Source organism: Danio aesculapii, chromosome 21 (genome assembly GCF_903798145.1).
Source record: "Danio aesculapii chromosome 21, fDanAes4.1, whole genome shotgun sequence".
NCBI classification, from domain to species: domain Eukaryota; kingdom Metazoa; phylum Chordata; class Actinopteri; order Cypriniformes; family Danionidae; genus Danio; species Danio aesculapii.
Genome location: NC_079455.1, coordinates 14,085,620 through 14,106,068, shown reverse-complemented (window position 1 = coordinate 14,106,068; position 20,449 = coordinate 14,085,620). Strand labels below are relative to the sequence as shown.

General features: G+C 38.7%; 1 protein-coding gene across 2 annotated transcripts; it reads left to right on the top strand.

Moving 5' to 3' along the window:
* The first annotated feature begins 7,509 nt into the window (after positions 1 to 7,509).
* On the top strand, positions 7,510 to 19,734 carry pwwp2a (PWWP domain containing 2A). 2 transcript variants are annotated; one of them, XM_056445998.1, is made up of 2 exons: positions 7,510 to 8,577; positions 13,286 to 17,358. In XM_056445998.1, the coding sequence occupies exons 1-2, from the start codon at positions 7,534 to 7,536 to the stop codon at positions 15,227 to 15,229; spliced, it is 2,988 nt and encodes a 995-aa protein (XP_056301973.1). In that variant the 5' UTR covers positions 7,510 to 7,533; the 3' UTR covers positions 15,230 to 17,358. The 2 variants fall into 2 exon arrangements, with proteins under 2 accessions (XP_056301973.1, XP_056301972.1); XM_056445997.1 differs by lacking the exon at positions 7,510 to 8,577 and adding an exon at positions 19,397 to 19,734 and having other exon boundaries at positions 13,292 to 15,249.
* Positions 19,735 to 20,449: the final 715 nt, after the last annotated feature.

Below are 20,449 nucleotides of genomic sequence, written 5' to 3'. Positions count from 1 at the left end.
TCAAAAAACACCTCAGGAATTGTATTGCTTTAGCTCATTTTAAAAAAGTAGTTTGAACAAGCTGTGAAAATAATTTTTTGAGTATATGGGAAACTGATGTGAGTGCTACTGGTTTCCATGTTTTTCCATGATTTTTTTGTGTTCAACAGAAAATAGAAACACAAACAGGTTTGTAATGAGCAATGGGAGAGAAAATTATGACACAATTTTCTGTTTTAGGTGAGCTGTCTCTTTAAAGAGAAAGATTTCTTTTGAAAAGAATAGTAACTTTAGTCAATGCTATAAATGGTTACCAACAGATTACATACATTAAATAACAGGAACTCATTACAAGGTTAGGATCATCAATCATTGTTGTTGATCATTACTATTGATGCTGTAGTAACGATTAATATTGTCTATTAATATTAAGCATGTAAAAAGTTTTTGTGTTTGGGAAATGGAATGTCAACAAAACATGCCAGTCCATGTAAAAATTCAATTCAATTTTATTCATGTTTATTTCTATAGTGTTTTTACAGTGTAGATTGTGTCAAAGCAGCTTAACACAGAAGTTCTAGTAAGCTGAAACTGTGTGAGTCTAATTTTCAGAGTTAGAGTTTAGTTTAGTTTAGTTCAGTTCAGTTCAGTTCAGTTCAGTTCAGTTCAGTTCAGTTCAGTTCAGTTCAGATCAGTTCAGTTCAGTTCAGATCATTTCAGTTCAGTTCAGTTCAGTTCAATTCAATTCAATTCAATTCAATTCAATTCAATTCAATTCAATTCAATTCAGTTCAGTTCAGTTAAGTTCAGTGTGGTTTAATTTTCACTGCTTAAAGTCCAAACACTTAAGAGCAAATCCATTGACCATTGCTCCACGGGTGCCAAACCAAGCAAGCCAATGGTGACAGTGGTGAGGAAAAGAACTTCACCAATTGATGAAAGTGAAGGAAAAAAATCTTGAGAGAAACCATGCTTATAGTTAGGCACGACCATTTCTCCTCTGGGCAAACTTCTTGTGCAGAGCTACAGTCTAGGCACCCGAGGCTGGAGAACGCTGGATGTCCATTGTGGAGAAGCTGCAGGTGTGTCACCAGTGGGTGTTCAGTCTGGCCTACGAAATCAATGTGAAGACTTGTTTGTCACTGGGGTCTTTCAGGAATCTCTCCACTCCTCCATGACCGCCACAGCATCTGCTCAGGATAAGGCCTGGTCCAGGATTATGATATCTCTAGAAGTCCTCTATGGTTGTTCATAGTGTATCTAAACATAAGTTATTAAAAATCAATGCAAAAATGAAGTGCTATAAATGAAAATAGCAGTTATATAACTACACATAGAAACAAACATGTAAAGCATATAAGTATTTCTAACAAAATGTCGACTGCTTTAAGACAGAAGTATATCCTACAGGTGGTTGTCAAGCCCACTCACTTGCATGCAGCACACTCATGCATCATACCATTATGTGATGCACTATTTGTATGCTTTACTAAGTAGGTCTTTAATCTAGTTTTGAACTGAGAGGGTGTGTGAACCTTAGACATTATCAGGAAGGCTATTCCAGAGTTTAGGAGCCATAAAGGCTCGACCTCCTTTGGTAGACTTTGCTATTCTGGGTACTACCAGATGCCATGACTTTTGAGATCTTTTTCAAAATCACATTTCTAGTTTAATTGTGTATATACAGTGTGATAATACTGAATATAAAGGAAACAGCATTAAAGCTGTGAAGTAAATTTCTTATAATGTAAATTGTTAACTTTAAAACTCTGCCATTTTAGTAGTTACTAATCTACGTAAATGGGTAATTGGCCATTGGTGCATTCATAATCCTTTAAATAGATATGTGTGTTATTGGTTAAATTACTCAGTGCTGCTGCTGCTGCAGAAAAAGTGCACTGATATGTACTGACATGTTTTTCTAATTGTTGCTTTAATTGTGACAGCTAATAGATTAAGCATGTTTTTTTCAATTTATTATTCTTTGTGGCATTTCTGGAACAAGCCTGTTAATTTCCAACAATATAAAAATGGCAATTTTTTTTTATTTTTTTTTTTCATATTTATTTTGTGTATTCACTTGTCACTTTATGTACACTGGAAGCTTCTGTAGCCAAAACAAATTCCTTGTGTGTGTGAGAAGCACACTTGGCAATAAAACTGATTCTGATTCTGAAAAATGTGAAGTAACAGCAATATTTCCCATTTGTGTAGAAAACCATAGCACCTCTTATAATGATCCAGCTATAAAATAGGTTTTAGTTTGCAGCTGTGGAGTCTGAAGCTCTATAATATTGAAGGCCACCTGCCTTGACCTTCCTTCTGAAAAGATAGAAAGCTCTTTATTCCAGATTGAACTGTATGTTCCAGTAGATAGTGTTTCATATACAGTACCCACACAAACCTTTCAGACATATAGAAAACTAGTATGGTGCTCTTGCTGTAGTGACTAATCTAATTCTCTTCTCAACTGTAACGTGATTCTCCACACAAAAATCATAAGCCTACAATTATTTAAACATTATTTGTATCTACTACGTAAGTAAACTACTATGTAGAACTGTCCTGCACTGTAAAACCCAACAGTCAACTTTATCAAATAAAAGGAGTGTCGTTAACTCAAAACTTCCTGAAAACTAATTCTACTCATTTGAAAAGAGTTTTGAACTCAGTGTTGAAGGTAATGAGTTAATTAAATACCTAATTACTTCAACTTAAATGAAGTAATTCACAGTACTCATATAGATTAGTTTTTTAACTGAAATAGATTGTGCAATTGGTTACCTCAAACGGTTTGAGTTGCCTTAATTATTGGGTTTTACAGTACTCAGTTGGTTTGAGTTCTCTTCATTTATTGGGTTGTACTGTGCTCAAATTGCTTCATTTACTCAAATAAAATAAGTTCACAGTATTAGGATTAGTTTTTGAACTTAAATGGTTTGTTGCAATGGGTGTCCTCAAATGGTTTGAGTTACCTTAACTTTTTGGGTTTTACAGTGTGTAGTCGATTTTTGACACCACTGCACTGTAAAAAATGGGTTCCACACAATCGATTTATGTTGGGACAACATGAAGGAATTACATTTTTACAAACGTAAGTGGATTGAACATAAAAAAAGTTGTTTCAAAAAACCTTTCAAGAATTGTGTTGCTTCAGCTTATTTAAGTAGTTTAAACAAACAGCAAACATAATTTTTTGAGTGTGTATGATCAAATTGATTAGCATTAGTCCTGTATTGAAAGTGTCCAGTGGGACGACACATTTTCTCCAGTTTAAAGATATTTAATATTTAAATCTTACATATATATAAAAGAAATACAGGGTTAGAAATACATATGGGCAAGAAAATAATGACAGAGAAATTCATTTTTAGATGAAGTATCTCTTTAAACACCTAAAAATCATCAATCAAAATGTTGCAATCTGATAACATGTCTTGTCTGGAAGTTTATAAAAGTCGAGAAAGATGTGCCACAGGCCAATGCCCTTCAGCACATAAACCTCTGCTTGTTTCTCACAGAATACAACTTTCATTGCATCATCTCCTTTCCCCTTGGCTTTACATTTTCATTTCATCTCAAGTCTTATGTTGAGGTTTACAGATAAATTTCAGCTTCAAAGATCTGTGATGTGCAGAAGGAAGATAAAAGCAGGACAAGCTCTCTTTTCACTTTTAAAGCATGCTGTGAGCTCTCACCTCTGAAAGCACACATTGATTCTTGCGGTACAACATTTGTCTGGATTTCAAGATTTCTTTGAAGCATCAAAGGTCATAGATGATGAGATATTATTCACTGAAGTTGAGGACAATCATGGGATAGAGCTACAAGGAAGATATTAATTTGCATTTACAGCAAAATCTGTAAAAGACTGGTGTGAACCCCAGCTATACTAAACGACACAATATAAATTATATGACAGGATTGCAAAATACTCGTTAAACTGTGTCCTTTGCAATATAAAGAACAGTTTAATGAATGAAAACCATAGTGAAACATAAACTTTTATAATACCACTAGCCTTCTTCAAATGTCTCTCAAGGTTTGGCAGTAAATGTGTCATGTTTGATCATTATGCGATGATGATGGGTCAGTTCAGCAAAGCAAATCATTTGCCTATATAAGATTTATAAAATAATTAGTATATTAATTTTTTATCATAGAAAACCTTCACTTATTTTGAAAATAGGCTCATATCTAACCAGAGATAGCCAGCTGAGTTTTAACATTTTTTAATCCATTCAGTTGATCTGGGAGGAGAACTTTTAGCTTAGCTTAGCATAAATATTGGAATCAGATTAGACCATTAGCATCTTGTTCACAATATTGCAGTTTTTTTCCAAAAAAAATCTCTACTTTATTGGCTAGACTCATATCTAACTTGAGTTAAGCAGCTGAGTTTTACCATTTTTGTATCTATTCAGTTGATCTCCGGGTCTGGCCAGAGAACTTTTAGCTTAGTTTATCATAAATAATGGAATAAGATTAGGACATTAGCATCTTGTTCAAAATATTGCGTTGTTCCCAAAGAAAACCTTTGCTTATTTTGAAAATAAGCTAATATCTAACTAGAGTTAGCCAGCTGAGTTTTATCATTTTTTTTATCCATTCAGCCAATTTCCAGGTCTGGGATGAGAACTTTTAGCTTGGCTTAGCATAAATCATTGAATCAGATGAGACCATTAGCATCTTGTTCACAAATGTCACAACTTTTCATTTTCCATCAGTATTACAATGCAGCTACAGAATATTCAAGCTTTAAATAGGAGTATTAGCTAAATTCATTTCTGACTTTTAAAAATGCTAATGGTCTAATCCAATTTAATTATCTATGTTAAACTAAGTTAAAAGTGCTTCCACCAGACATAGAGATCAGCTGAATGGATTTAAAAAAATTATAAAACTCAACTATTTAACTCCAGGGGAGTTATAAAATGAGCCTATTTCCGAAAAAAAGTGGAGTGTTCTGTAAAGCCCTAAAAGCTAGTCCGTACTACTTTCATTAATAGTAAGTAGGCTGCTAAGAAACGAGAGGAAAGGTGAAAGGTCAGTGCACGGTTGATCAGTAGGTCATTGACTATACAATGACATATGGCCGCTGGTTAAGATGAGCTCATCAAATATGCAAAAGACTTCTAAAAGCAAATTTCATTGGCACACACTGCTACTATTTCCTTGATCACATATTTTTGGTAATATTTTACAGAAAAATTCCATTTGTTAACATGTATACACATAACTCCTTTAGTAAACATGCTTCTAGCAATAACATGAATTTTAACATTAACAATTACAACTTATTTCAGTAATGTATTAGTAAATATTATTTCATGGAATGGGCGACGCAGTGGTGCAGTAGGTAGTGCTGTCGCCTCACAGCAAGATGGCCGCTGGTTCGAGCCTCGGCTGGGTCAGTTAGCATTTCTGTGTGGAGTTTGCATGTTCTCCCTGTGTTCACGTGGGTTTCCGTCCAGGTGCTCTGGATTCCCTCCACAAGTCCAAAGACATGTGGTACAGGTGAATTGGTTAGGCTAAAATTGTCTGTAGTGTATGTGTGTGAATGAGTGTGTATGGATGTTTCCCAAAGGTTGCAGCTGGAAGGGCATGTGCTGGAAAAGTTGGCGGTTCATTCCGGTGTGACGACCCCGGATTATTAAAGCAACCAAGCCGAAAAGAAAATGAATATGATGGAAATGTTATATATGTGTTATAAAACAAGTTGCCCTGAGGTTGTAATGAACTAATGTTGACAAAGGCTAATAAATACTTCACTAAATTAACTACATAGTAAACTTCTGCTTAATTTTTCAACAACAGTTTCCCGTTTGTGATTCATGGGTGTTTTCCACTTATTTCCACTTTGCATTAGGGAAGTTTAATAACTGCTAAACAGGTGAATTTTTGACATTTTTTTGTAGTTTGAACTAATATATATTGGCTGGGTATGTTGTTTGAAAATCATGTAATGAGCTTCCAGTACTAATTCTGTTTTTGCTCTAATTTTTCATTTCTTATTCAGTATATCGGTTTATTGATGTCACTTTGCTAAACTGTAGACATCATGAACTGAGCAGAGATCAAAGTTCCATATTTCAAAAGCATATATAAGATGAAAAGACCTGTGAATCATGACCTAAATATTTTGTCAATATTTTTGTAGCCATTTAGCTCATAAATATTTTACAAAGAAAATAAACCTTTTAGTGTTTAACAGACAAAATTATAATAATTAATGATACATCAAATGTGTCAAAATCTGGAGAAAAATGTTAAAGTAAGATTTATCCAGTATGGCGGCAACAGAGATATTTTACTATTATTTCAAAGCAGCATTTTTATTATTTTGAAATAGCTTTAACTCTTAAACTAATATCTTGAAACCATTAATTTCCACCGTAAAAGGCAACATATAATTCTAGTTTTTTTTATGTATTTATATTTTTGTTTCAATTTTATTTCAATTAGTTTTTTAAAGGTTAGCTACACTGAAAATGAAAAGTTAGTTTAACGTTACTTACTCTCAAACCATTCAGTAGAATATAATAGAGGATTTTAGCTAAAGCTACATGCACATTGAGGGTCATAAAAACAAAACCAAATACAAGGAAAATAAAAGTCATGCTCATGGCTGATAATAAATTGATAGTTTATGAAGAAAGGTCTGTGCAAGAAACTGCACATTACTTTGCAACATTCATTCAGTCATACATTTTCTTTTCGGCTTAGCCCCTTTATTAATCTGGGGTCACCACAGCGCAATGAACCACCAACTTATCCAGCATATGTTTTACACATCACAAGCCATTCCAGCTGCAATCCTTCACACATGCATGGCCAATTTAGCTTTCCCAATTCACCTATAGTGCATGTCTTTGGACTTATGGGGGAAACTGGAGCACCTGGAGGAAACCCACAAGAACATACAAACTTCACACAGAAATGCCAACTGACCAAGCTGAAGCTCAAACCAGCGACCTTCTTGCTGTGAAGCGACATCGCTACCCACTGCACCACCACGCCGCCCTTATTTGCAACATTATTCATTTAATCCACAGCCTTTGTAAACAGTCCTGAGGACATCTATCTTTATTCCCACAAAATTCATTTCAGTTTTGCCCTGTAATATGTTTTTGAGTCCTTTGCCTGCATTGTGAATCCACTTTATTTTTTTACTTAATCAAAGGGCACTTACATAATGGCCTGAGTCTAGCCTAAATTAGCAGGAAAATGGAAAATGTTGAATGAACGATCCTTTACTAATAGTTTTACCTCCTTGGTAAACTGGTGAACAAAATCTAACACTGAGGTAAATATACAACTCAACATCGCCCCTGGTGGCACCAAAGTTGCATCCTCATAATAAAGTATATTGACATAATAGAAGCCAATCGCAGAAGTGTTTCCAGGGATTTCCTTTGATCGACAAAGAACTGAGCCAATTACCAACAAGCACACGTTGAGGGAGCCAATTGGAAGTGTCGGTAGTTGTGAGTAGGCGGGTCCTAATCTTATCAGGAGGAGAGGGCCAAGTAGTAGTTGCAAAGCGGAAAGAAAATGGCGGCCGTGGCTGCGGAGCCAGGAGCTGCTGCGGCATCAACAACAGCGGGGGACGGGGTGGAATACGAGCCCGAGCCAGGTGAACATGTGGTCGAGCTAGAGGCCCGCTCCGTCCCGGAAATGGAGCTTTGTCACCAACCCGAGGATGTGGACGCAGTTCAGGAATGCAGCCAGGTCCAAATGGAAATCAGAAGGCCGGACCTTCAAGCCGCGGGAAAAGCCCTCGCTGCCCATGCGGACGGCGAGCGCTCCGAGTCGGGGGGCTCCTGGGGCCGCCTGGACACCGTCGAGCAGCCCGTGCTCATAGACTACAGATGTACGGACGTTTCCGACTACGGGGAAGCCTTCTCGCCGAAGGTGGAGGCAGCAAACGAGGTCAGTCCTTTCGACTCAAGCCCCTGCCAACTGCTCCCCATCTCCGATTCGCAGCCCTCTGTGGTCTTCTTGCATTCCCTCCCCTCTCAGGTGCCGTCGGAGCCTGAAACCGGACTGTCTCCGGCTGTCGAATACGACCCGCTGTCGAGCCATCCCCCCGATCTGGAGTGTGAACTGATCGGCTTCACGCAGCAGGACCCGGAGCCCGAGCCCGCGAATGATGCTCCGGACGGGTCGGAACTCAAAGCTCACGAGGATGCTTTCCATGACATCCCGCACCCGTCCGATCACCTGGACTCCCTGTCTACCGCGGAGGAGACCTCGCTGGGGGAGTCGGTGGGTCAGAGCTGCATTAGTGACTTCTCCACTGTTTCCAGCAAGGACTCTCCCGAACTTGCAGCGCCGGTGGACCGGTCACTCATCTCATCGGTGGACCTGAGCTCGCATCCTCTCCATCAGCAGAGCTTCAGGACGGAGCTCAGCGAACCGGACACGGACACCAAAGCCCCGGTTCTGTGTCCTGCGGAGCCCGAGGCGGATGAGCGCCTGGTGCTCGGTTCGGAGGTCCGAGTGACGCTGGACCACATAATCGACGACGCGCTCGTGGTGTCGTTCCGCTTAGGCGAGAAGATCTTCTCCGGGGTGCTCATGGACCTCTCGAGAAGGTAAAAACGGCATTTAAGCAAGAGAAATGATGCTGTGGCCCCTTGTACATTCAGTGTACTTCCCAAATTGGGTTCTGCAACTGTCAATGGTGGAGGATGGAGCATCTTTACTGTTACAATTTAGTTTAACACTTATTTTTAAATTGATTTGTCAGTATAATTTGCAGAGTTGAGTTCACACTTTTTCCTTCTGTTTTGAGACTATATCAAAGACAAAACGTTCAGTTTGTATTCCCATTCAAGTAGATGTGCTAAAATGATTATATACATAGACAATATTAATCAAAGTCCGCTTTAGCTCTGTCAAAATATAGGTCAAATAATGTTCTGTCTTAATTCAGCATAGCATATATTTTATGTAAAATGAAACAACATGGATAGTCTGAACTGAATTAAATTATATAAAGGAATGGCAAACTAAATAATATTATCTTACAAGAGTAAAATCTTGTTGATAAAGGGTTAAAGCTGACAGTTTGAAGGGTAATTGTGGCAAAGTATAAAGATTTAATATGTCAATAATTAGTATTTTTGGTTTGCATTGTTATCCTTAAAAAGAGTCTGTCAATGTTTTCTTAAATGATTATGGATCTAAATACAAGCTTTAAGTAAGTTCTGAAGACTTTAGTTTTACAGTTTAAGGTTTAAAATGATCTAAACATAATACATTTCCTAACTTGGTTTTTATTAAAGTTAGAACAAATGTCAATGCTCTGAAAATTGTTTGAATTAAGTTAGCAGATATACTTGTTTGGATCCATTTCACAGATAAATAGGCTTTTTATGTCTGATAATTTTACTTCATGTATTTGTAACTCGATAGCTATTTCTATGTTCTATAATAGTCGGAAAGCAGATTTATTTAATCCTTAAGTTCAACAACTCATTGTCCTCTCTCTACAAATTTGTATTTAGACAACATTGTGCTCAGATGGTCTCAAAAAGTTCTAAAAATATTCTTTAATATGCCTTTATAAACCCTGTAAATGATATGAATTTTATTAGATTGAATGACATTTTTGTTGGTGTCTTTGTTTAACCATGCTGACTAATTAAGTTTACAACATATTCCAGGTCAGAAAAATGATTCTTTACAAGAATAACCCCAAAACGCCATTGAAATCTATAACAGCTGGCAATTTTTCTTGAATTTTCGAGTTAGATTCCCAAATACTGACTAACTAGGTATATAGGATTAGCATAAGCAACCAGGAGGGGAAACAGTGTTATACTGGTGATTAACACCCTACATATTGCTCCTACAGTTTGTCTGTTTCAGCACCCTCATTCACACATTTTTCTCTCGGTGTCAGGCATGAATCATAGTTGAGGCCAATTTACAGTGCCATCCATGCAGGCTGCGGTGGATCTTCAGTCTCCCTGTTCAGTTTTTGCCTTGAGAGAACTGAACATAAAACATTCTTGTGATGATGCTTTGTAGGAAATGTGTCCTGAAGAACCTGTGTGGCAGCATTGTTCAGAAACTAACATTTCACTAGCTGGAAATTAATTTTTGAGAGAACCGTCACGACCATCTAAGGCCCAATCCCAATTCTATTTTTGTAGCCCTACCCCTTCCCCTTGGCCCTTAAAACCGAGTGTGAAGGGGAAGGGCTTCAAAATTTACCGCTAAGAATTGGGACAGCACTACAGCACCTGCACACGTCATCATATGTCATTGCGATCTCTTGCTTCATATGAGATCAGACGATCGTGACTGCTGTAGTGATTCCAGCTGCTTTATTTTTTAGTATTTATCTTCAGGAAATCACTGAAGGCATATATTATGTTATCATAATGATCTGATGTGACAATAAAATCGTAACTTTACGATTCATTAATGTAAACACACCATTATGATTATAATGATTATGGATTATAGATCCATAATTTTTATTTTAGCGTTTTTTTTTTTTAAAGCATGACCGTAAAACACATACGTGCATATAAATACAATAAAACATGTTTGTTTGTTGTAAAAATTTGTAATAATTACAAAAAACGCCTTTAAGCTAAAGAGAATTGGGACACCACTACCCCTTCACGGGAACGCGCAAAATGAGGGGTAGGGGTAAAATTCACATGGGGCGTCAACGCTTGACAGAGGGCGTGTCTGAAGTTGGGGTTGACGCGATCATCATAGCAGCGTAAGCCAATGAAATTGGTCAGCAATAGGCCACTGAATTAGCTGGTGTATTTGCATACAGTGACCTGATTGGCTGATGCTTCTGTCGGCGCTTGAAAAGTTGAGCAAGTTCTGAAGCAAGCAACGTCTTTGAAGCGACGCCGACAGCTCCACAATGCAGTTCGGCAACGCCTGACGTTACCCATTCAAAGTGATTGGGAAGCGTTGAAGCTGACGCCCCGTGTGAATGGGGCGTAAGGGGTAGAATTGGGGTTGGGCCTAAAACTTCAGATTAGACTGGTTAAAGTAAGCTTGACGTTGCTTTGAATAATAAAAAAATGCATATGCACATGCACAGTTCTTTAATATACGTTTAACAGTCAGATTACATGCAAGTATATGGATAAATAATGACTTGTTTTGACATCATAAAGTAAAAGTTATTTGTGATAGTATTTCAATTCATATTAAAAGTAGTATTTTAGTAGCCCAATCGAATTGAATAATTGTTTTCAATAATTATATAAAGTAAGGAAAAACCTAAATTTTAACCATACTTTAAAATAAAATACAGTAAAAAAATACATATACTTACTGTAAAAGGAATAGCCTGATCACTATGGTCAATGCCTAATTGTGATATATTTTTATCAGAATATGACATGACTTGTATTGAGATATTTGTCATATCGCTCAGCCCTAGCCCCTATTACATTTCTATGTTCATCAAAACCATGTTCACTGCCAACTGAGGCACATGGAGATGCTAAAATCCGATGGATTGGATCACAAGCTGTCTGAGCTTCACTTAGGAAATGCAGTGCATCAGACTATACTGTTATTTTAGTAAATCTTAGAGCAGGGGTGCTCAAACTTTTACTTATAAAGGGCCAAAAACCAAACTTGATTTGAGGGCTGTGGGCCAAAGCTAAATGTTCCAAACCTTATGACGTTACATTTCCCATTGGTAATTTCCTAATTTATTTGCTAATATTTAAAAATAACTAAAAACATTGCTTTAAAACATATTAATTAATGGTGAAGTATAATTTTTAGCATTTTTTTTAATGAACACATTACACTAAAACATAATCCCATTTATAACACATTAGAGTTCAATGCTGATTACACTAGTCGAGCTGCTCCTGACTTTGCCTTGAGTTGCTCGCTGATGTCTTGTGCATCTGTCAACTGACAGTATTTACGTTTTAAAAGTCTGATTTCTTTACAACATTTAATTGAAACATTTTATTTTAGATGGCTTTTTTTGTAGCTAAACTAAAGTTTACATTAAATTCGAAATGATGATTCCTGTCAAAGGCATTAGCCCCAACCAACATTCTAACTCTCTTTACAGATGGGATGGCGGGCCAAACCAAAGGCTACCTCGGACAACTTTGGCCTACGTGCCCCATTTCGGGCATCTGTCTTAGAGCTTGATTTAGGAACAAAAACTATTTGTGAATATCATTCAGCATAAATTCTTAACTTTATCAAACCCTTCCGTTCCTACACAGAGTTTTGTGATCCTCTGTTTATAAAATTTATATATATAAAAAAGAATATTCAGGATTAAAAAGTTAAGCCTAAGACTTCCATTGTACTTGTTTTCCTTAGTGCACACTGTGAGATGAGATAAAAATCTCGTTCTGTATTTCTCAGCATGTCATAGATGCTGCCACACAGAAGCTTTAACACATTTTAAGTATTCTTTTAAAGCCTCCAGCATTGGTACATTGTGTTTAACATGATAATGTTGAAGCATGTTGCAGTACTGAATCTTAAACTGAAGCAAAAAGATGCTCCTAATTGAGAAAGTGTAACTAGCTCAGCTGATTTTCATGCTTCCTGCAAGTACAGCCATCTGTGAGAGTGGGTTAACTCTTTCTCACTTCAACTTCCATTTAATCTTTAATGGTGTACTTGTAATTGGTCATGTTTTAAATCAGTGGCCATGGTGAAGGATGGGTAGTTGGATGTTTACTATAATTGTTTAAAAGCAACTAATGTCTTGGGTGTGGAATAATTTTCTGCTGATGGTCCCACTGTTCCTGTGTGGTGTAAAAGTAGCACTGCATTGCCCGTTGACTGAACTGGAATGCAGTCAGTGTCATGTCAAAGTGTTTTTCCAGTCATGTAGTGCAGTTTCTTTTTAGCTTCTTCTATAAGGTCTGTGTTCATTTCTATTTTTCAAGTTAGATCATTCCAAGTTTATGGAAGAAACTCATATCTCAGGATTGTCAGATCACTCATTTCTGAAGCACTGTTGCAAGTCAGATACCGTTTTTAAAAACACTCTTATTCTGCACTACAGTGCCACATTCATTGCATTTTTTTACATTGATACAGTCAGACAGGTGGTAAAGCATTTTGAAAATATTTTCAAAATTTGGAACATCTAAAAGGGCTACAAGAGCATCGTAAAATTAATATGTTGTCCTCTTTACACCTGGTATTAAGATGCCTTTTCGTCAATCAGTTCACAAGTAGTTTATATTTCAAGTGATAATGTACAAATAATAACCTCACGCTGCTGTCCAGGGTAACCTAAGTGTTTTTGTCTTTTCTCCTCTCTATCTCAGGTTTCGGACCTTATGGAATTCCTGTAACCATGTTCCCCAAGAGAGAGTATAAGGACAAACCAGAATCTATGCAGCTAAAGATGGAGGCATTCCAGTCAGAGACAGATAAGGGTGATGCTCAAGGATCTAGTAATGCCCCAATTAAGGACTCTGTGGATGCATCGGATGCCCCTCTTAAGGACCCCACTGAGACTCTTGCAGCACCCCAACCCTGTCCTAACCCTCAACCTAACCCATGGACCTCAAAACCACCTCCTTTGTTTCAAGAGGGAGCCCCTTATCCACCTCCACTGTTCATCAGGGACACCTACAACCAGTCGTTACCTCAGCCTCTACCGCGCAAAATAAAACGGCCCAAGCGTAGGCTGTATCGAGAGGAGCCCACTTCTATAATGAATGCCATCAAGCTCCGACCAAGACAAGTTTTGTGTGATAAATGTAAAGGGGCTGTGGTGCAAGGGGACAAACGTGAGACACGCAGAGGCCCCATTTCAGACTGTCGGAGTGATGATGCCAAAAGACGGCGTAATGACAACACAACGGCAGCTGCTAGTAAGCGACCTCGTAGTGATCCACGCTCTGACGAGAAGGGCCGTGGTTCTGATGGGCCTAAACGGCAAGGTTCGGCTGTACGGGTGTCATCGTCCACCGGCTCTTCTCTGGCACATAGTCAGGTCAAAGGTGCAGCTGCTGGGAATAAAATGGTAAAGGGGGTGTCCACTACAACATCTTCGGCCAACTCTCGAGTGCAGCTCAATGCCAAAAAAGTGCTTCAGAGCAAAAACGTCGACCACTCTAAAGCGCGAGAAGTGCTGAAGATGGCCAAAGCTCAGAGAAGACAGAAAGAGACAGACACAGGAAGTAGTGGGAACGCTAAGGCCATAACCAGGGCCGCTGCCCTTCAGGAAGCCCACCAGAAAGTCCACTTTACTCGGCGACTGCAGCAGATCAGTGGAGGAGGTCCAGGTTCCAACCCTCTGCCCCCTAGGATGCGCATCAAGCCCCAAAGGTACCGTAATGAAGAGAACGATTCTTCCTCATGTAAGCCGCCTTGCTTGGAGAAAGTGCTGGGAGGGGGCCGTTTACCGTTGCCTAAACCAGCCATGCCCCGCTGCACCTCCACGCGCTCCTCCTCCTCCTCCTCCTCCTCCTCCTGCTCTGCAAGCCAAGTCGCTACAGCTGTAGAGCCCCAGAGGCCAGACAAAGCAATCGAGTCTCTGCTCAGCCAGGCCCAACCCGATCCCCCCCCAGCCACGGAATACAGGGAACCCCAGGCTGAGCCAGAGGTACAGGAGGGGCGGGAGGAAAAGCGGGAGACACGTGGGAGCAAGGCTGGTAATCTAGTGGTCTACATGACCATTAACCCCAGCCAGCCTGACTCCTCTAGTACCTCCATGTGCAGCATTGATAGTGCAGATGACTTAAAGTCATCAAACTCTGAGTGTAGCTCGACTGAAACATTCGACTTCCCCCCTCCTGGTGATTTGCGATCGGCCCCTGCCCCTGGCACGTCCTCCGCTTTTGCCTCTGCCTCTCCCTCTGCTCCACAGGATGACAAAAAGCGCAGTAAATCTCTTAAAGCTGCTGTTTTTTCCAAAAACGTTACAAAATGTGTTGCCCTGGATGGCAGGACAATATGTGTAGGGGACATTGTTTGGGCCAAAATCCTTGGCTTCCCCTGGTGGCCCGCCCGCATCCTAGCCATCACAGTGAGTCGCAAAGATAATGGGCTTTTAGTCAGACAGGAGGCCCGAGTTTCTTGGTTTGGGTCGCCCACCACTTCCTTCCTGGCCATTACTCAACTTGCCCCATTTCTAGAAAACTTCCAGTCTCGCTTTGACAAGAAGAGAAAGGGCTTGTATCGTAAAGCCATCACTGAGGCTGCAAAGGCTGCCAAACAGCTCACTCCTGAGGTCCGAGCCTTGCTAACTCAGTTTGAGACGTGAGGTGGTAATGCCTTGCTAAGGTAGGCACAACAGGCAACCAAGTTGGCTCTGTACCCTTTCTGACACCTCTCAACCTTTGCTGTACCCAGTCAGCTTCCAGAGTGAAACCCAGAAAAATGTCAGCCAGGCAACCAGGACTAATTTATTTTTGTTGAGAAGGCAAGAAAAGGGGAATGAATTGAGTAATTTTAAAGGAAATGGCTTTTATGTCAAATATCATAGTTCGCCCCTTTGTAAAAGTTCTTTTTTAATCATAACATCATCATCATACAATTATTATACTGAAAAAGATTGTCTAGGAAAAAGTTTTATGGGTTATTGAGCAGCCACAAATATGTAAGTTTCTTCTTGTCAGTGTTTGCTGTTGAAGGTCCCTGTAAACATGAAAAGCAGATGCTCCCAGAGTGGGATAATTACTGATGCTGAACAGCTTTTACCTGAAGAGTAAAGAATGTCCGGTTGAATCCATTCTTAATTTATTACTGTAACCGGTGGCCCTAACAAATCGACTGCTGCTTTGTTTGGATCTCTAACTTAGCACAGTTAGTGCTTCCTTTCAGATCAGAGAAAGTATTATAAGTTCAGAGTCAGACTGTTCCTGCTGCATACTCTATCACTACAGTGTTTTTAGACCTTCAAGTCTCGAAGATTATGTGAACTAAAGTCTTGGATTTCACTTAGGTCATCCTTGAATTGATTTCTTTCATTATGGAAGTTCTGTAACTGTAAAAGTTGACCCTTTTGGGTAGAGTGCCTCGCTCAGGTAGTTAAAAAAGGGACTTAATTGGTGCTGATCTTTCTCAGACGTTCAGAGACAACTAATCCCAGTGCGTTGATCTGAGCAGACGGCTGTTGATCTGGGTGTGGCTGTTGGCCAGCCGTGGTTTCGCAGCCGGTCGAGCTGCTGTTACGGGGGGAGGTGCCTGTAAGCTGAAGTCACCTCAAGTGCCACTGTGAGGAGAGCACAGCGACTCTGTAAATGCAGACAGTACCACCTCAGACACGGAGAAACCTGCCAGCCTATCTGTGCGTCCTCTTCCCCACCACCCTCGCAGCTACAACATCTGCTTCCCAAGCTCATTCGTCCCTAATCTACTTGCTTGTTCTTTTTCTCCACTTGTTCTGCTCCCTCCTACTTCTGGTCATGTTGGTGTCTTTGACTGTATGTCTGATTATGGCAAAGATTTTCCTGTTGCTCAGCCAACCCACCGGCCGCCTCGGCTTCATTTTTGCAAGGGTCTAGGCGGCGTTTGTGTAATGAGGATTCATATTTAGGCATATCAAGAAGCAAACCATAAGTTTTAATGTAGCTCTGCAGTGCAATGCAAAACCCTTTTAACATTAAATGAAAACACTAGTTGACTGCGCCGTACCGCTGGAGCTCAAGGCAGAAATTCTCAAGTGTGAATACGTTTGTCATAATTCTGGCTGGTTTAGTTGTTCAATGATATCTCCTGATTCCAGTATTCATTGTCTCTCAAATGTTTGGCTAGGCATTAATTGTGTTTAAAATTTTCATTTGTTGTGCCTGAACTTTATTTGCTGTCATTTCACTATTTGCATAATAGGGCTGAAGGTCTGGAGTACACGTTCATATGTAAAGTCTTCAAAAATGTGTTCTGCCTGATTTGATTGGAAGATGAATGGTCTGGATTTTCCTTCAGCGCTGAGAACCTACGATTTTATTTGTGTGGATGAGCATTATCTATTGTTTTTACTTGTCTAATCATGGTTATGTTCTTGCATTGCATACCCATTAGCATTGTATACTGTCCGGTTATATTTACACATCTGAGAAGGGATATTACTGTAAGATATCTTGGTCTTTCCAAATATGATTTAGCAGGTAGAGGTCGATGACTTGAGGAAAACAAAAAAATGCTTGGTAGACCACACTGACTGACTGACTGACTGATGAAGGTTTGTGTAAAGGAGGAGTAAAATCGCTATTTATTTTGGTGGTTGGCTTTCATTTCAGCATCCTATTTTTACCTTTTATTATTTCTATCTGTTTGCAGGTCAGAGAATGCTGTAAAACCATTGAAAAAAAGTAACAGTTGAAGATATTGTGTACATGTTTTCTGATGTTTTAAGAGTATATAAATAAACTGTGAACTTCAAGAATTTGATCTAGTCGTCGTTATTGTCGTATTTTATCTTCTAATACTATTTCTCACCTCAAATGTCTCAGGTGTTGCCCCGTGCACAACCCTGTAATGGGGAAAAAAAGCTGTTTTTCCATGTTATTTCCCCCCTCCTCAAATGAAAACTCGACAGCCCAATTATTTCATTTCACTATTAAGCAAACGCATGAAATAAAGACAGATTTTCATACCTGCAAACAGATGAGAAAACAGTAGGGCACAACATATAGTGAATTATTAAGCTACACATTAAATAGTGATTTGACATTTGGGAGCGGATCTCTGCTGAGCGAGTTTTCCGTCATGCTGTCAGTGTCTACGTGGTCTTGGCATAATAATATCTGACATCGCAATGGAAAAACAGCTTATCAGTTTCATGAAGCTTTAATGTGGCGTGACTTTAATTTTTTAAAATATTACATGCAAGATGCATCAAATTGATCTATACACACAAATTGGTGCTGCCGGGCATATTCTGACTAAATATTCAGAAGCGTTGTTCACTCTTTTCAGACGTTTTAGTGAATTATATATTCTCTACTTCCAGTATTGGATCAGGGAGTCAATATAATTACTAGATGACAAAGAAAGCTTCAAATTTAGCTTTAAGGATTGTTCATACCAAATAATTAATATTTTACCATCTACACTGCTGTTTTTTTTTTTTTATCTGTTACTGTCCTTGTGTATATTTATGCATGTTTACACAGGATAATAATATTAACATTATTATAAACACTGCAGTTTTATCATCAAATCTCCAAGATTTTTAAACTCAAGATTGACTGAATGTATTTATCATGAGCAAAATCCTTGGAATGTGATTTCAACAATAAATATAGAGATCTGGGACATTATTGTTATAGTTGTGATGTCACCGTGCTATTCTTTAACATTCAGCAAGTATTTTATAGGTGGCATGGTGGCTCAGTGGTTAGCACTGTTGCCTTACAGCAAGAAGGTCACTGGTTCGAGTCCTGGCTGGGCCAGTTGAGTTTGGATATTCTCCCTGTGTTCACGTGGGTTGCTCCCAGTCCAAAACATGCAATATAGGTGAACTGGATAATCATAATGTATGAGTGTGTGTAAACGCCTGTTTACCAGTACTGGGTTGCAGCTAGAAGGGCATCTGCTGCGTAAAACATATGCCGGAATAGTTGGTGGTTCATTCCTCTGTGGCTGAAGGAAAATGTATGAATGAAGTATTATATAACTACTTTGTTATCATTCATTCGTTTTGTTTTTGGCTTTATTAATCAGGGGCTGCCACAGTGGAATGAACCACCAACTTACCCAGCATATGTTTTACGCAGCGGATGCCCATCCAGTCGCAACCCAACACTGGGAAAAACCTATACACTCACATTCACACACTACGACCAATTTAGCTTACCCAGTTCACCTATAGCGCATGCCTTTGGACTGTGGGGGAAACCGGAGCACCCAGAGGAAACCCATGCGATCACAGGGAGAACATGAAAACTCCATACAGAAATGCCAACTGACCCAGCGACCTTCTTGCTGTGAGGCGATCATGCTATCCACTGCACCACCATAACACCCTATATTGTTATCATTATAGTTATTTTTCTTGCTCTTAACAGGCCTTAAATTCTCTGTTTACTAAAGAAACACTCATTTATGCCAAAATAACTATGAAGATATTTGTAATAGTGTCAATATCAGCACACTAAGATTATAAGCAAACAGTGCAATTTTATGTGGTGTCACTTTAAATGCTTAGTATTTTTATACCCTTAAAATATTCCTGTTTTGTTTTAGTAGTGCCATTCTTTTGTGTTTAATGTTTTTTAGTACAATATAAATTTGGTCCTTGGGCTCACTTTCTGTTTAAAAACCTGAGCTAGAAAGAAAACAGTAGCTTGTGCATCAATCTGTACTTCATGTCAAACACCAACATCTTTCTGTTTCTTTTTAAAAATTATTTATAAATAATTAAATAATCCTGAATACAGAGAGAAAAAAAGGCCCTGACCTTCTGTTGTCTTTTTTTCTCCTCCAGTGCTGCAACGCTGAAGGGCTGCTGATTGGTCTGTTTCCATAAGCACTGCCATTGGTCACGAGCCAATAAGACTGGAGGAGCCGCCCTCATTTGGACAAGCAGGTGTAACTGAGAAATTATTTTTATTTAAGAAAAGAATTCTATATTTATAACAGTGAATGACAGACTCCTATAGTCACACCTATTTCCGATCACTCGCGCTGAAGCAATTTTTTCAATCCAGAACTTTTTGTTTTTCTCCACACAGGCTTTTGTTTAAACCAGGAGAAAGTTATGAGCGTTGCAGATCTGGTACACATTAATACGCAGGTTTTTTTTTTTAATTTATGAATTTAAAGAGATAACATATAAAGTAAATAAAAAAAATAATAAATAAAAAAACATATATATATATATATATATATATATATATATATATATATATATATATATATATATATAATGTAAAAATGCAATAAACATTGCATGTGCAACGTTTCACAGTACATGGGATTGGTTCTTATTGTGCTTTTTATTGAGAAATTCTGAGCCTTAAAGCAGTCAAGACTGTTCTTGAAGAGAGCTTGAAGTTTTAAATGATCAATGCAATCTGTACAGATTTACGAATTGCTTCAACCTTCCGTTTAATTGACCCTTTTTTTGTGCGCTCCCCCATTTATATATCATTTTCTAAGTCAACAATATAAGAATGCAGCTTTTCTATCAGTCGTACAATGCTTTACCAGTGTTTCCCAACCCTGTTCCTAAAGGCACACCAGCAGTACACATTTTCAACTGCTCCCTAATCAAACTCACCTGAATCAACTCATCAGAACAGACTCCAAAACCTGAAGTTAATAGGTCAGATAAGAGAGACATCCAATATAAGTACTATAGACCATTTTAATGTGGGGATGTCATTGGTCCATGGACATTTCCTGCTAGATATCAAACTATTTCATAACTGTAAGAGGCAATTAAATCATAACTTAATGTTAAAACAGCTATCATAACATTATTTATCAATATGTGGCTTCTTTTGGATTTTAGGAAGCTGTAGAAATTACAAATATA